At 56.3% G+C, this 15,411-nt stretch overlaps 1 protein-coding gene across 3 annotated transcripts in view; it reads left to right on the top strand.

Annotated features, from left to right (window-relative positions):
- TWF2 (twinfilin actin binding protein 2) overlaps positions 1-14,611 on the top strand; it is a 27,017-nt gene extending 12,406 nt beyond the window's left edge. For all 3 annotated transcript variants that reach the window (XM_082322227.1, XM_082322228.1, XM_082322226.1), the window contains 7 exons: positions 4,090-4,268; positions 5,886-5,981; positions 6,800-6,904; positions 12,125-12,250; positions 12,340-12,490; positions 12,936-13,057; positions 13,236-14,611. In XM_082322227.1, coding sequence (XP_082178353.1) covers positions 4,090-4,268; positions 5,886-5,981; positions 6,800-6,904; positions 12,125-12,250; positions 12,340-12,490; positions 12,936-13,057; positions 13,236-13,403 — 947 coding nt within the window. In that variant the 3' untranslated portion in view covers positions 13,404-14,611. The remainder of the gene's footprint in view (positions 1-4,089; positions 4,269-5,885; positions 5,982-6,799; positions 6,905-12,124; positions 12,251-12,339; positions 12,491-12,935; positions 13,058-13,235) is intronic.
- The last annotated feature ends 800 nt before the right edge of the window (positions 14,612-15,411 follow it).

Genomic DNA, 15,411 nt, shown 5'->3' on the forward strand with positions numbered 1-15,411 from the left:
CCGTTTTTAAGTGCTTTAATTTATCCTGTGTTGGTTCTCTGTTTTGCCTCTACTCCCTTCCTCTTTGCCACTGTGGTGCCAGCTCATGTTTTTGGAAACCCAAAGGAAAATCCTGCTGGGGCTCCCTGGCACGTGGCAGCCCGAAGCTGAAATCCAAGCCCAAAATTTCTGTGTGCTGGTGGGCAGCTAATGGAGCCCTGGGGTGGCTTCAGGGGGAAGCAGTGACTTTGCTGGTGGACTGATACTGGTGTCTGGGATCAGTGGTGGACTCTGGGGGGCTGTTGCTGCCATTCCATCGAATTTTATTCTGGGTGCCGTGGGACCGTGGTCAGGGATGATGCACAGCACCTTCCTCCTTGGACGTGGCATCCCATGGCAGGCAAGGAGATACTTTGGGCAGGGGGGTGCTCTTTGGTGCGGGGCTCAGCACGGGGCCCTGATTGCATCCCACGAGGGATGCTACACTCTGAAACCCATCCTGTCCCAGCCCGTGCTCCTGTGCACGGGGCTGCCCCTAGCCCAGATTGCAGGCTGGCACCGACCTGCCCAGGTTTGCCCCATGGAAAGGTGCCTTTGGGTGGCCTCTACATCTATCACCCAAGCAAGCGAAGCAAAGCACTGATTTAGCATCCCAGCAGGAAGCCTCCGTGGTGTAGGTTTTCCATCGCCTTGGCCTCATACAATTGCATATGAATGACTTGTTTCTCATGGCAGCAGGGATGTTAACGCCCTGCCAAACTGCCGTCGCCACCTCCCTTGGGTGAGCCACCAGGACCATGCTTGCAAATGCTAAGGTGGACATGGTCGTAAGGAGCCTGTGGTTGTACAGACCCCATGCTGGCCTTTGGAGGGGCTGCGAAGCCCCATTTAGAAGAGCAGTGCGACTTGAAATACATGGGATGCATCAACAGGACCACCGCAATTTTCAGTGGTGTTGGCTTTGTCTTTGGCAAGGTCCCCGTGTGTTGGGGTGTGACATCTGCGTTGTTTCTTCAGAGCATCTTTGGCAATGATATTGCTGTCTTGGCTCCTTTTGCTTTTAAAAAGTAGGAATCGGGTTTGCGTTAGGATAAGTCATGGATGCCCCTAAGCCTGGACTTAGGGTACTACGGCTTTGGGTTGTGGCCAGTGACACCAGCAAGGGAGACTTTTTACCATCAATGGAAGCCATGTCCCACCATCTCTGCTCAGGCTGAATGGGATATATTTATTTATCTGTCCGATGTGTCGGTGGCAGCACCTGCTTTATGGACCAGCATCGTTCGGCAGTACTTTGTGCTTCCCAGTCTGGCTCCCCCACCTTGACAGCTCCTTTCCCCTGGCCTGGACCAGCCACGGGCAGTTCTGGAGGAGCTTGGGTGTCTGCAGAAGCCTCTGAGATGCAGCAGAGCCTGAGGCTCCCGTGGGGAGGCAGGTGGAAGGAGGAGAGCCAGGAGCATCTCTGTGCTGAAGGGCTTGGTCTGCTGGGGACAAGGTGGTGGTGGTCCCACCAGCCTGGCTCAGGGACATCCTGTCTGCCCTCCCATGTGACTTGGGACAAGGTGCTCGGTCCCTCTGGGTCACCACTCTCTTCTGTAACACAGACAGCATCAGCCTGCTGCTATCCACCAGTGAAGAACCTTCGAGCAGTAATGAGTGGCCAGGCAGATGTCACAGCTGGACAGACAGACTCAAGCATACTGACCCTGGAAGGGATGTGTCCTGAGCCAGCTGGGGAAGACATGCCAGCTGCCCTGCCTGCACAGGGGACATGGAAGAGGAGCCTCCAGCCCTGCTCGATGGTTTGCAGAGGACCTTCTGCCCTATGGGGCATTAGTCTTGGGGCATGTTGGAGCAGGCAATGGTGGGTGGAAGGAGAGGAAGATGGTGCAAGGAGCCTAAAGGCAGATGCTCTGTGTCCAGGCATCCCCAGGGCAGCAGCTATGGCTGAGCAACCCTTTGGGAGCTCTTTGGGCTAATGTTGCCTATGGAGGCCTGCTGGGAGAAGCTGAGGTTGGATGGAGGTGGGGGGGAGCAGGTTGCTCACCAAGGCTCGGCAATGGTTTCCTGGCATGAGAGCAGCTTGTGGTCCAGTGTGTTTTTAGATCATGCTCTACTCCTTGCTGTCAGTAGGTTTCCAGATGAGGTTGGCCTTTGTGGACTTCCCTGTTGGGGGCATTTCTTTGTGTGTAGGTGATGTTGTGCATTGGGCTCTGCAGGCTCCTGGCTCCTGTGCTGTCCCACCGCGGCTCCTGCCAGAGCTGCAGGCAGGGCTGCCTTGTACGGGCATTTTGGAGCAAGGCAGCTTGCCTGTGGCTGAGTGCTGGGGGCACCTCGAGGGCCAGAAACGCTCCGAGCTGTGCTTTTTCCAGCAGCAGCACCCTGCAGAAGTGGAGCCTGAAATAGCCGATGCTGACAATGATGCTTTGCTCAAGGGCGGCTTCTCCGGGTTTCCCTTTCCCGATGTTTCCTGGGGAGGAAAATTTGGCTCTGAATGGGTTGAGCTGAACTGCAAAGAGCCCGATGTGAGGTAGGGGAATAAGTGGCTTCTCCAGCCCAGGGAAAAGCTGGAGGCTGCCAGCTTATGGCGGCATGGCTGGGGTCTGGCTTGGGTGCAGCCCGGGAACAGCCTGGAGTGACTCAGCACCGATTGCCCCGTGCGGGAGGTGTCGGGATGTTTGGCAGACGGAGACACCCACGAGCTGCCAGTGGGTTTGGCCGGGTGAGATTCCTTGCAGTCTCTTGGGTATCCCAGGTCTTTACGATGCACAAATCCATGTTTATGTTAGGGGTACATTGGCGTTTTTACGCTTCTCTTTCTCAAAACAGGTAGTTTTGCTGAAGGTAAAGTATTTTCAGCACCTTTTTCTTCTGCTATCCTTGTTACTATACTGGTAGCATGTACCCCTCGTATGCAAATAATTATGGGTTCAGCATGCGATGGCAGATGCTGTGGCGGGGCAGCGTTGGGCAGGGAAGGGCTACGCTGCTATAGGTGGGGGATGCCCTGCTCGGATGGAAAGAGGGGGTGAGAGTAATTCATCCCAAACCCTTTATTCCCTAGCTATTTTCCTTAAAAGATTTCCTGTCATGGGATTTGGAGCTGCTGAGCTGGATGGCTTGAGAGGGAGAGGGCTGTGCCCCAGCCAAGGGGCTCCCTGGCTCCCAGTGAGCAGCGGGGCCACGGACAGGGGTCCAGGCAGGGCACGTGCCAGGCTGAGCATCCCCTCGAGTGCCAACTGTCCAAGGCCCCAATTCATTTTGCTTTGGCACCTCTGGATTTTCCTACATCTTGTTCTGAGTCCCGACATCTCCCCTGAGACCTTTCTGCATCTAAAAGTGGAATAAAAATACAGGCTGTTTTCCAGCAACCTATGCTGATAGTGTCCAGCACTGTCGCTTTTCCATCCAGCCATCCCAAAGCTTGGCTTGACCCTCCCAGGGGAGGGGGTTCATGTTCATGGGATGCCTGCACCAGCATTTAAATCCCAGCCAAGCGCTGCCCAGCTTGTGGGGCTCCCAGCCCCACCACCGCTTGTGTAGCAGCTGAAAAAAAACACCCTCCAGATACTTGAGACGCTACCACGTGCATGAAATATGTAGGTCACTTCCAGAGGCTGGGCTCTCCTGGCAGCATGGTTTCCCCCCCCAGGCTGGGGTCTCTGGGACAGCTCTGGTCCCCGCAGACATGGGCTTTGGGTATATCAGCTCTGATTTTGACCCCTCTGAGGTTATGGGGAATCCAATGAGAGCAGCTTTGGCTCATCATCTTGGTGGAAGCGAGGCAGAAGGAGGCTACAGATGATCACCAGAGAGGAGACCTCGGCGGTGAGGAGCATGGGAGGGGAGGAGATGGCTGACAGGAGGCAGTGGGATGCTGGCAGAAAACCAGCTCCTCCACAGCAGCCACAGCCCCAACGGCATCGCCTGGGGGTCACCCCTGGGGGTGTACACTCCTGCACGTGGCTTGAGATCATAATTTGTTTTTCTGCAGGACGGCATCGTTGTTGGTGCTGGAGCTGCAGCCAGCCCTTAGATGAGCCGCCACATGGTCCTGCAAGGTGAGCCTTGCCTTCATCTAACAGCACCTTTTCTGTCTTCTCCTTCCAGAACAGCTTGTGCTGGGAGCCCACAAAGAGCTCTCCCGGCACTGGGACGCCGACTATGATGCCTTTGTGCTGCCCTTGCTGGACGAGCAGCAGCCGTGCTATGTGCTGTACCGCCTGGACAGCCAGAATGCCCAGGGCTACGAGTGGCTCTTCATCTCCTGGTCCCCCGACAGCTCCCCGGTGAGCACCGCGCCGGACTGTGACAGCCCAGCGTGGGGACGCAGATGTGCTCTGGGAGGTGGAGGGTGGAGGAGATGCTGGCCAAGTTGACTTTGCTCTGGGGCCGAGTAGGAGCGTTCACACCCTGCATCACCAGGCCTGGGTTAAGAAGAAGTGGAGACCACTTTAGGGATGGGGGAGTTTTTTTAAGACACAGTAAGATACGTTGGGACTGTGTCTCTGTCCTCTTTGCAGCACTGCGTGAGGAGGTGAGGGACGGGGATGTAGAGGGGGGAGCGGTATGGACCGCGGGGCAGGGATGGAGGTGTCCCACCGTGGCCAAAAGCATCACTTGGAAGAGCTGGTGCTGGCACCGGCTCCCCTGGCCATGTGGCCAGCCTGGGCCTGCTCTGCTCGAGCACTGACACGGAGTGGCTGGCCCACCTCCGGGCCCGGCTCCAAAATCAGTCTTAAAAAGGACCTGGCTGGCTGGTTCCCTCCAAGCCACATGTGGCCGGGCCGGCATTGCCACCTGCTGGGCTGGCTTGTGGGGTCGGAGGCGGCGCTGGAGAGCGGGTGCAAAAGGGCTGGTTGGATGGGATGGTAGTCTAGAGGATTTCAGCGGTACGGCTTGGAAAATGCCGTCTTGTTGAGCACATATTTCAGCAGGACCAAGACTTACTGCCGTGTTAACACGTGCGCTTGTCTCCTCATATATATGTGTGTGTGTATGTGTATATATATATACACACATATATATTTGCTATATATTATATAATCTATATAGATTTACTGCCATGTTAATACGTGTACTTCTCATATATATACACAGTTGTTATATATAACAAATATATTTTATTATTATATATTATTTTATATATTATAACATGCATATATAAAAAAGACCCTCTGCAGTTTGTTGAGATATATCTAACAAATATATATTATTATATATACACACATATATGTATACACACACATATACAATTATAACAAAATAATGTAATATATATAATATATGTAATTTTATATGTGTGTACATGTATGTGTGTGTGTGTACATGTATGTGTGTGTGTGTACTTATACGTGTGTGTATATATATAATAATAATGGATATTTTTTGTCTATATCTCTCAACAAACTGTGGAGGGTCTTATAGCAAAAGACAGTGCGCCAAGGAGCACTTGCCAAAGCTCTTCCCTGTGTTTTGCAGAAGAACGATGCAAAAGAAGTGCCAAAAGGCAAAAGTTGCTTTTAGGTGACTTTGGTGGTATTTGTGCCTCCTCTTACCCAGGTGTGGGCGAGAAATGATGTGCTGGAGCTCAGGGTTGGGAAAGCAAAGCACAGAATAAACCAGCGGATTGCGGGCAGCGATTGGCGAGGCTGCGCCATGCGCTGGCAGTCCTGAGAACAGCGCTGATGGGTTTTCCTGGCTGCTCCCTACCCGGGGATGCTGTGGTTGGAAATCAGCCTGGATAGAAACTAGGTGGTTGCTCCCAGGGATGGCTGAGGTTTGCGGAGCCAGCGGTGGGACACTGGCCACAAACATCGGGCACCTCTTGCGCGGAGGTGCTGCTCTCCCGTCCCGCCGTGCAGGCTCCCTCTCTGACCGTGCTTGCCGCCTCCCTCCCCGCGCAGGTCCGGCTGAAGATGCTGTACGCTGCCACCAGAGCGACGGTGAAGAAGGAGTTTGGCGGGGGGCATATAAAGGATGAGATGTTTGGAACAGTGAAGGTACGGTGGTGGTTCCTGGGCAGCCTTTTCGGTTCAACCCTGAGCTTCGGGAGCCTGCCCCAGGTTTGGTGCCAAAGCTGGGTGGGACATGGGACACCGGCGTTTGGTGGCAGGACAGCACGGAGGTTTGTCCCCGTGCTGCTTTAGTCTCCTGGGTGGCCGCTGCCGCTTTCTCGGGCCTGCACGGCTGCGGTCAGTCTGTGATGGAGACCGTGGAAGAGGTGGGAGGAAGGCTCCGATGAGGTCCGGAGCTTTACTGTGAGCGGGAAAAGAAGCGCCAGGCGGTGGCAGTGTCACTCCAGCAGCGAGAGCTGCTGCTGCGCCAGTGCAGCGCTTGGCGGGAGGTTTCACCTTCTTTTCCACGGGCTTTTTGCGGGGGGGCTGCACAGCAAGGGCCTCCCAGGCATCAGCTCCCCTCTGGGGCTTCTGGTGCTGATGGGAGCATCCCCACTGCTGCCCTCCTGCTCCGGTGCCCCTCTTGGCTGCTCTCAGGCCGCGATCTCTGTCCTTCCCTCTCACTTTCATGCTCATGAGCTCTGTTAATCAGCTGGAGGAGCCACGCTGCTGCAGCCACGAGTGTCCAGGGAGGGGCAGGGTGGTCTTAACAGGCACAGGCAGTCGTGGGCACTGTTGAAAATTGAGCGTGGGATTTGCACAGAGGCATCCGAGAGCACTGCTCGGGTTGGTTCTCCTGGTAGGGAGAGAGCCTGAGACCCGCTGGGTTGCTCAAACTCAGCCTCGAGGCTGAGGGTGCATCCAGCACTGCAATGATAACCACCCCCTGACGCATCCCCCTGTCCCTGTCACTCTGTCTGCAGGAGGATGTGTCCCTGAGCGGTTACCAAAAGCACGTGTCCTCCTGTTCTGCCCCGGCCCCGCTGACCGCAGCCGAGCAGGAGCTCCAGCAGATCCGCATCAACGAGGTGGGTGTCCGCCGGCCAGGGGAGAAGGAGCACAGGGATGCAGGATGCAGGGATGTGTTTGCTGCTGGAGGTGTGGGAGTGAGCATCCAGCTAAAAGGGATGGCTCATTTTTACTGCGCGCTCTCGTACCTCTGCAGTTTAACCTGTTCCTGCCTTTGCCGAGCATCCTCACGGTCAAATTGGTGGAGGAATTTACAGACTACTTTTTTTTTCCCTTGCTAGGACATGCGCTCAGGGCTCTGTTTCACTCACTGCAATTGGCAGTCAGAAGACAGTTTGAGGCTGAAAGCAGGCAGCAGTCTCTAACCTCTAGGTATCGGGGCAAAAGCCAGAGCTGAGTCTGAATTGACGGGGGCAGCAGGAAGAATTCAGGCTTATCTTTGGGCTGCAGCAGCGTCCTTTCCCATACTCTTCCTCTATGGCTATAAATATGAGGGATGCTGTCCCAAGAAATAGAGGCCTTAGCCTAAATTTGGGGGCTTCTGTGCTGGAAAAAGATGTGGAAGTAGCACAGGGTAGGGTTGGAGGCAGGCAAGGCTGTAACACCATCGTCTCTCCACCAGCATCTCGCGGCACTCATGCCAACCTCCGTGGTGCTGTGAAACACTGAGGCAGGAAGGGGATCGGCTCGCCGGATGGGAAGACCACCTGGAAGCAGTATTTTTTTGGGGTGGGGGGATTTCACTGGGATGCTGTGGAAAGCCTTCTTCTCTAGAGGAGTATCCCTCTCTCTTCCGCCTGTGCTGGGGCTGCGGGGCTCACGGATGGATCAGGACATGCCAATCAGCCTGATGGCATTAATTAATGGCAAAGACGAGGCAGGAGGTTTCCACCTGCCAGAGCAGGTCTAGGGGTGGTGGAGTTGAGGGGTGTTTGGGAGATGCCACCAAGGGGTGGTCTCCACTGCGTTGGTCTCGGCGTGGTTATCCCAGCTCCCAGCCTGGAGGAGCTGAGCAGCATTTGTGCAGGAGGTGCAAGGTGATGCCCACACTTGGAGAAGAGAGAGCTCATGGTGGCTCTGCGGGTTGTTTGGCACCTTTGGGTGTCTGTGCTGTCACCTTGGCTGGCCAGTGCTGCAAGATTAAGTAGTTTTGTTGGGTTTTTTTCGGGCTTTGTCTTGCAGGGTAAAGTGCCCGGGTAAGTGGTGCTCATGGTGCTTGTTTTCCAGTTGATCACTGTGCTCTGCTTCTCACCCTCGCCTTTGTGAGACACGGCACCTGGGTGAAGGTGGTGCTGCTGTTTGGTTTGGCTGGGGGTTATTTTAAAGGTATGCTGTCCCCTGTGTCAGCCCGGGCCATGGGGAGCAGTCACTAGCGTTTAGAAAGAGAGGAAAATTGATGTATTTTTGCCTGTGGATTTAAAGGTGGGAAGCGGGCAAGCGCTGGGTGGGCTGAAGGGTCTCCATGTTGGTGTGAGGGCTGTGCCTGGCCGGACCCAGGCACAGAGCAGGAGGTGGCGGGAGCTATGGCTTGGGTGCTTGGTGCCATGCTCACCTCCTCAGGGCGGGGAAAACTCACGACTCTACAGTAAATGCAGCTTTAAGCGAGTTTCTGGAGCCACGCGAAGCAGAGGGCTTTCACTGAGACGAGCTCTATGGGAGCAGCTCTCAACCTGTAGCAGCACCCTGCTCAGTACAGTGATGCCTCCAGCCTTGCACGTTACCTGCAGGCTTACAGGGTCCTTGCACGTGCATGCACAGGCTGTAGAGTCCTTGCACGCGTGTGCACGTTGCGATTTCATTTGGGGGAGCAGATCCAGTGAATGGGAGCGAGCAGCCAAGGCTGGCAGCAACCTGGGAAGCAGCCCCTGGGCACAGCCCTGACCTCAGCACTTCTGCATATCTGCCCGTGCCCCCGCTAGCGGTTAAGGACCCTGCCCGTGCCCCCGCTAGCGGTTCAGGACCCTGCGCGTCCCCCTGGGTTCAACCAATCCGTTAGGATTTTGGAAGTGACACAAGGGACATTGTTTCTTTGAAAACCACCAGCTCACAAGTGCTTTGCTGTGCCCCCTCGCCTGGAGCTGCTGCTGGTGGTGCAGCTCTCCCTCCAGCGCTGTTGATGTACGACCTCCAAGATGCCAACCAGGTTTGCAGCCTTCACCCCGAAGGTGGCTGCATTTCCTCGACCACCGGATGAGTGCGGAGAAGGGGTGGGAGGGAAAAGGCAGCAGCAAAGCAGGAGGGGAGAGGTGATGGCTGCATAGCAGTGGCTTCAGGGCTGGCACAACGGCCTTTTACACTGAGATAGGAAGGACTCGGGTTTGCACGTCCCCCGGCAGGCTGCCCATCCTTTGGTAAAGCAAGTTTTAGGCTGCATGAGCCAGGCTTCCCCTGTGGTTTGAGGATTGCATGGACAGAGATGATGATGTGAGCTACTCCCCTTCTTGATAGATGGGTGGGAGCTCGCAAAAATTTGCCATTTGCTTTACATATACATATTTCTTAAATAGCTGGAAAATGCATCTCCAGCTTTACTGAGCTGGAAGTTGTCAGCAGACCGTGGGCTAAGAAATAGCTTTGAATTTGGGATTGAGCTACCTTAACACCCACGAGTGGGAAGTCTTTCTAGAAGCATCTCAGGCTCAGAAATGCAGGCGTATTGCATCGTGGGGCTGCGGAGGAGAGGAAGGCAGCTTCGGAGCTGGGGGATGAGGCAGAAGAATTAAGAGGAACTAAAGGTCTCTGTGCCGTTGCAGCATGTAGGGGGGTGTCATCCCTGGCTGCCACACAGTGTGTTGGTGGGTGGGTAGAGCGGAGGCTTTGCCAGAACCCCCCATCGAATGCTTCGCCATAAGACAAAGAAATGCTCATTAGCCAAGGTCAGCACTGTGCCAGCAATGAGGAAAGAGGGGGGAAAAAACCTAACCTAAAGAAAAAGAGATAAAATAACCTCCCAGCCAAGCCTGCTGTCAGCAGGGCTGGGGGGATGGGATGCAGCACATGCTCGGCCATCCCATGCACAGCTCCTGGGCTGTGCCCTGGGGGGTGTTTCAGTGAGACAGTTTTTAATGTTTTTGAAAAGGGAAGGAGTAGAAAATACAGAGGTATATGGGGGAGTTGACGTTGCTAAGACAACTTTCCACCTCTTGGGATTTTTGGACTTCAGCATGCTTTGTGTCACAGCTTTAGCTCTCTCTGGTCCCACTATAACCCTCCCAGCCTCCTTGCATTTATGGGAGAGAAAGATGAGGATCTGGAGGTGTTGGCAGTGGTAGTGTCCTCGCACCACACCTCTCCACAGGGCAGGACCAGGTGAGCTTCTGTGCCTCCTCAGAACCCCTGTGCGCTTGCCCTCGGGCCCTTGCTGGTGCCACAGCACCCCGGGGGATGGTGGGACAGCAAAGCTTGGAGGTCAGCCAGACCTCTTGCCCATCTGGCACTGGACGACCCTTGAGTAATTGCTCCCCTAGAGCTGCACGTTCACACCCTATTCATCCTCCAGGATGCTTGGCATAGATAGATGCTTGGGCATTTTTTTTTTCCCTCCAAACCTTTAGTATCCACTGTTTCCTGGGGGATAGACCAAAATCTATTGCTGCAGCTGCTGGAACTCCTCCAGATCCTAGGTTGGGGCCACCCTGGCTGGGGAGCTGGCAGGAGATGGGGCAGGGATGGGCTCTGTGCGGGGACATCGGCAGAGACATGGCATGTGGGGCTGCCAGCGCTTGGGGCCGGGGCTCTCCCTCCCGCTCCTTCCCAGCGCTGATGTCTCCCGTGTTGTTTTTTGCTGCTCTCCTTGCCCATGCTGCCAGGACCTGCATTCCTTGGCCTCCAGCAGACAGATGGTACACCTCCATCCTCCCAGCATGTCCCTGTGTCCCCCCTCCCTTCTTTTATCACACGAGACACCCCCCCTCCCCCCACTTCTGTCACCATGCGGGGTGCTGTTGACAGTGTGTCTCCTCTCCCCATGCTCGCAGGATTCCTGTTCCCAGGACTCGAGCACCGAGATGGTAGGCTGCTCTGCCCGCTTGATGCCTGGTTTTCATTCTCCTGGTGGTGTTTTTCTGCATGCTCTGCTCTGGGCACCCCGGGTCCATCACCTCCCCGGGGTGTGGGTACCGTGCGGGGCTGCTGTAACGAAGAGCAGCCTTGTAATGAGATCTGCTTTGGCACTGCCGAGCTGTTTTTTGAGATGTGAGCTTAAACTCCTGTGTTTCTCTTGGCATGCCTTGGTTTTTCTTCTTTTTCTCTATTGGGGGAGGGAAAAGAATAATAAAAAAAAAGAGGCTGGATTGTCTTTATCCAAAATCCCCCAAACCAATCCCAAAGGAAAGGGACCCACGCTCGCTGCAGAGCACCTGGGTTAGTGTTGCCAGGCTCTATCTGGGGGTCCGGGGAGCGGGGTGGGTCTGGAGGTGGGACGGGCTCCTCCGCTGTCGGGGTGACGCCGTCTCCCTGTATTCTGTGGCAGATGGTGGGGGGCTGTTGCTGCTGCCCATCGCTGGTAGAGTACCCTGGTCCCAAGGAGGTATGCCGTGCCTGCCGCGTCCTGCCCCCCCTTCTCTGCTGCCAGCTCATGGCACCCTCCGGTCCTGGTCAGGGACACCCCTGTTGTGGATCTGCTCGGGATGGAGGCACCCAGGGTGATGTGATGTCTCCACAACCTCTATTCCCTCTTTGAAGTGGGGTTCAGTCTCCTGGAGTAGGAGGTTTGCTTGGGGTATGGGCAGCAGCCTCTGCCTTGCAGGAGTTGCAGGGAAAACAGCGTCTGGGATCTTTATGAGGTGTGGATCTCCATTCCCCAGCTCCAGCATTGGAGGGGCTGCCTGTCTGCTGCAGTTAAACCCACCGAGGACGGGCTTGCACTCCCCACCGACGGGGACCTGTGCAGCTGAACGCTGTGATTTCAGGGCTCCCATCACCCGCATGTTGTGGTGGGAGATGACTAGAGGTGGACACATGCCAGCATTGGTCACAGCATCCCTGCCACGGTCTCTCTGAGAAACATCGGTTTTGAGATGGTCTTTGCTGGGAGTGAAGGGAGGGGGCACAGGACTGGGGCTGGGTGATTTCCTGGTGCGGCGGTATGGTGACAAGCATCACCACCCTGAGCCTGGTTGACTTCTCAGTGATTTAATGCTGCGGTCCCATGAGCCAGGTGTCAGGTGGCTCCGTGGATGAGAAGCCTTTTGCCGCCACACTGGCCAGTTTTCCTTTCTCTCCCTTCCCCACCCTTTGCCAATCTTTGCCCTGACGCTCGGGCTGGTCTCCATCCCCAGGTGAAGACGGAGATCAGTGTGGAGAGCAAGCACCAGACCCTGCAGGGCCTGGCCTTCCCCTTGCAGTTGGATGCTCAGCAAGCCATCCAGGCGCTCAAGCAGAAGAAAATCAACTACATCCAGCTGGTAGGTCCCTCGCGTGGGTCCCCCGCTCCCCCTGCCTCCTGCTGCCACCTCTCACTCCCGTCTGCTCCCCCATCCCCTCTGTCCATCAGAAGCTGGATCTGGAGCGGGAGACCATTGACCTGGTGCACACGAGCCCCACGGAGATCGCCGACCTGCCCAAGAGGATCCCCCAAGACTCAGCTCGCTACCACTTCTTCCTGTACAAGCACTCGCACGAGGGAGACTATCTGGAGTCTGTCGGTGAGTGCCCTGGCCCTGGGGACGGCTGGTTAGAGCCCATGCTGGTCCCCACTCTCCCTGGACCATCACTCACGTGGGAAGCAAGTGGGGATGAGGCTGAGGATAGGGATGGTGCGGCAGGGGACCTTGAGTCGATTCCCACTTGCTGTCCTCTTGCGATGGGTGCTGGCAAGCCCTTTGGTGCTGAAAGAAGCCGCCACATGTGGTGCAGGGCTCTCTGGGTGCTGCCACAGAGGATTTGTGTGGGCAGTTTGGTGGCCATTGCGTTGCAGGCATACCAGGAGAGATTTGGGGAGGGGTGATGGGTGGGGTGGCTCACCTTCTGTCGCTGAGTAAACTGGGACTTTCAGGGCTGGAAAAGCCATGACTAGGGTGGGATGTGGCTGCCTGGTGCTCCCTGGCCATGAGCCCAGGCAGTGTCGCAAGCCCTGCTCTCTTTTCGCAGTCTTTATCTACTCCATGCCTGGGTACAAATGCAGCATCAAGGAGCGCATGCTCTACTCCAGCTGCAAGAGCCGGTTGCTGGACACTGTGGAGCAGGAGTTTTGCCTGGAGATAGCCAAGAAGGTAAGTGCAACCCACCTGGAGGTGATGGAGCAGAGACCCATGCCAGGCATCTGCAAGGGACTGTGCTGCAGCCTTGGTCCAGCCCCACCGGTGGGCTCAGGGGGGAGTTGGGTGCCCCAAAGATGGGTGTCAAGACCCTGGGGAGCTGCTAACCCCTGCTTGCTGCTCCCGGACGCAGATCGAGATTGATGATGGAGCTGAGCTGACGGCGGAGTTCCTCTATGAGGAGGTGCACCCCAAGCAGCATGCCTTCAAGCAGGCCTTCGCCAAGCCCAAGGGGCCCGTGGGCAAACGGGGACAGAAGCGACTGATCAAGGGGCCGGGTGAGAACGGCGAGGACAGTTAGATCCCGCAGGACCGGGCGGTGAACGGACAGCATCCCTGCGGCGCTTCCTGGCTTCCTCTCCACTGACCTGGGGATCTTTCCCTCCATCTCAGCCTATTTCCCCCCCCCCCCCCTTTCTTTTTCCTATTTCATTCCTTTTTTTAAACATCAGGATGGCTTGTTGCACCTGGGGGCAGAGCAATGGGGAGGGTTCGGGGTTGTTGGTGTTTCTTTTCCCTGCATCCTTGTGTAAGCCCTGGAGCTGCCAGAGGAGGATGGGAGCGGCAGGGTCATGTCCCCCAGCCTTGCTCCTGTCCCCCCCCAGGGTTACAGCCGCTGCTCTCAGTGTCCCCTGGGTGACTGAAGGATGCACTTGCCTGCAAGCTGCTCTATGCAAAGAGAAGGGGATGGGGTTGGGGATTCCTGTTTGAAAAGAGAAAATGCTTCTTTCCCTGCTCCCCTAGCCCCCAAATTTTGCTCCCTTGTCCCGCTCCCGGTGTGCACGGCCCCTCTGCCCCAGGCTTGGAGCGATCCTGCACCCCCTCAGGGTGCGGGCAGGACCCCTCCCCACAGGGTGGGCTTTGCTGGCAGGGGTTTGTCCCTGAGGGGAGCCAGCCAGTGGGAGGTGGAAGGGTTCCCCCCAGTCCTGAGCTCATCCTGGCCCTGGAGAAAGGTCACTCCGCCTTTGGGTGATGTTTGCATCCCCTTTTTGAATCCCACCAATATGGCCTTTCTTTCCCCTTGGAGGGAGCTGTTACAGCCCTGACTCGGACCTGTTGCTGTTTAGGATGGGAGCTGGGGGGGCCTTGAGCCATGGTCCCCCCTCCACATGCCCCGGCCCCCACTGTCACCCCACTGGTTTGTTGCTGGCTTTCTGGTCTGGGGCAGCCCCATGTCTTAAAAATCACATGGGCTACCCCAAATCTTCATGCGGGGAAGTGTGACAGCCCCTGCGTGCCCCCCTCCTGGGGATGTCCCCAGCCACCAAGGGTGGTCACCAGCTCCAAGGGCTGAGCTTGGTGCTGTGGATTAGGCTTCACTGGGGGGCTGCAGGGGGGAAGAGCGCCTTGCTGCTGGGTACCAGTGAGGGCTCGAAAGCCACCCGCCTCCCTGGGAAGATGGAAATGGGGTTGGTGAAACCTGCCCTCCGCTTTCCTGCTGCCCCGGCGGCTGTGCCGATGTTGCCTTGGCCTTGGTAGAGTGGGAGTGGGCAGTGGGGGGGGTTTGAAGCTGGGGGGAGCAGAGCACACTGTACTGAACGCTGTATTTTCTAAAGAATAAAGTATTTTTAAAACAGTCTGATGCTCTTTGAAGGTCCCCTGGGTTCCCCAGGTTTGGGCATTTAGTAGCTGCGGGTGCTGGAACTGCAAAGCAAATTGTTCGGACGTTGCTAGCCGGGAGCCAGCAACCATCACAGCCTGCCTGCTGTGGTCACATCCAGCCCTCACCACCCCCAAGGACGTTTACACTTTAATCCAGGGGTCTGGGACAACCCTTTAATGCCTGACAGGGGTTTAACGCTGGACCCCTCCAGCGATGCCCAGAGCTAGAGCCGGCTGTGGGAGGCAGCATCCCTGCTCAGCCCAGCTTTCCTTCTTTTAATGGCTGGCGATGATTTTGCAAGGCTGCACCGCTGCTGCCTGGGGCTGTTGTTTTCTTGGCTGGAGTGAATCCCTGTGTGGTGATGATGAGGGAGCGTGGGAGGAGGCCAAGCCAAGGGAAGGGGTGGGGAGGCGATGGGGGCTGCCTTCATCCTGGGCCCCCATCCCTCCCACTACTCGCCCAGGGCCAGGCAGCATTTCCCAGGCTCATGGGAGAGGAACTAGACCCTACCCCTCCTTCAGCGGTGAGCAGTCTCCCTGCCAGAGCTCTTCAGCATCCAAAAAAAGACCTACAGCCAAAATCTCGTAACACCAGATGGGCTGCTGGGTCTGAATTTCCCAACAGCGGGTCCTGATGGAAAAGCAGGGAAGTGTGTCCCAGCTTGTGAGGCAGCCACCAAAAGCTGCTGCCTCTCCCTTCCTTGCCC

This window comes from Platalea leucorodia (assembly GCF_965183815.1).
Source record: "Platalea leucorodia genome assembly, chromosome: 9".
Lineage (NCBI taxonomy): Eukaryota > Metazoa > Chordata > Aves > Pelecaniformes > Threskiornithidae > Platalea > Platalea leucorodia.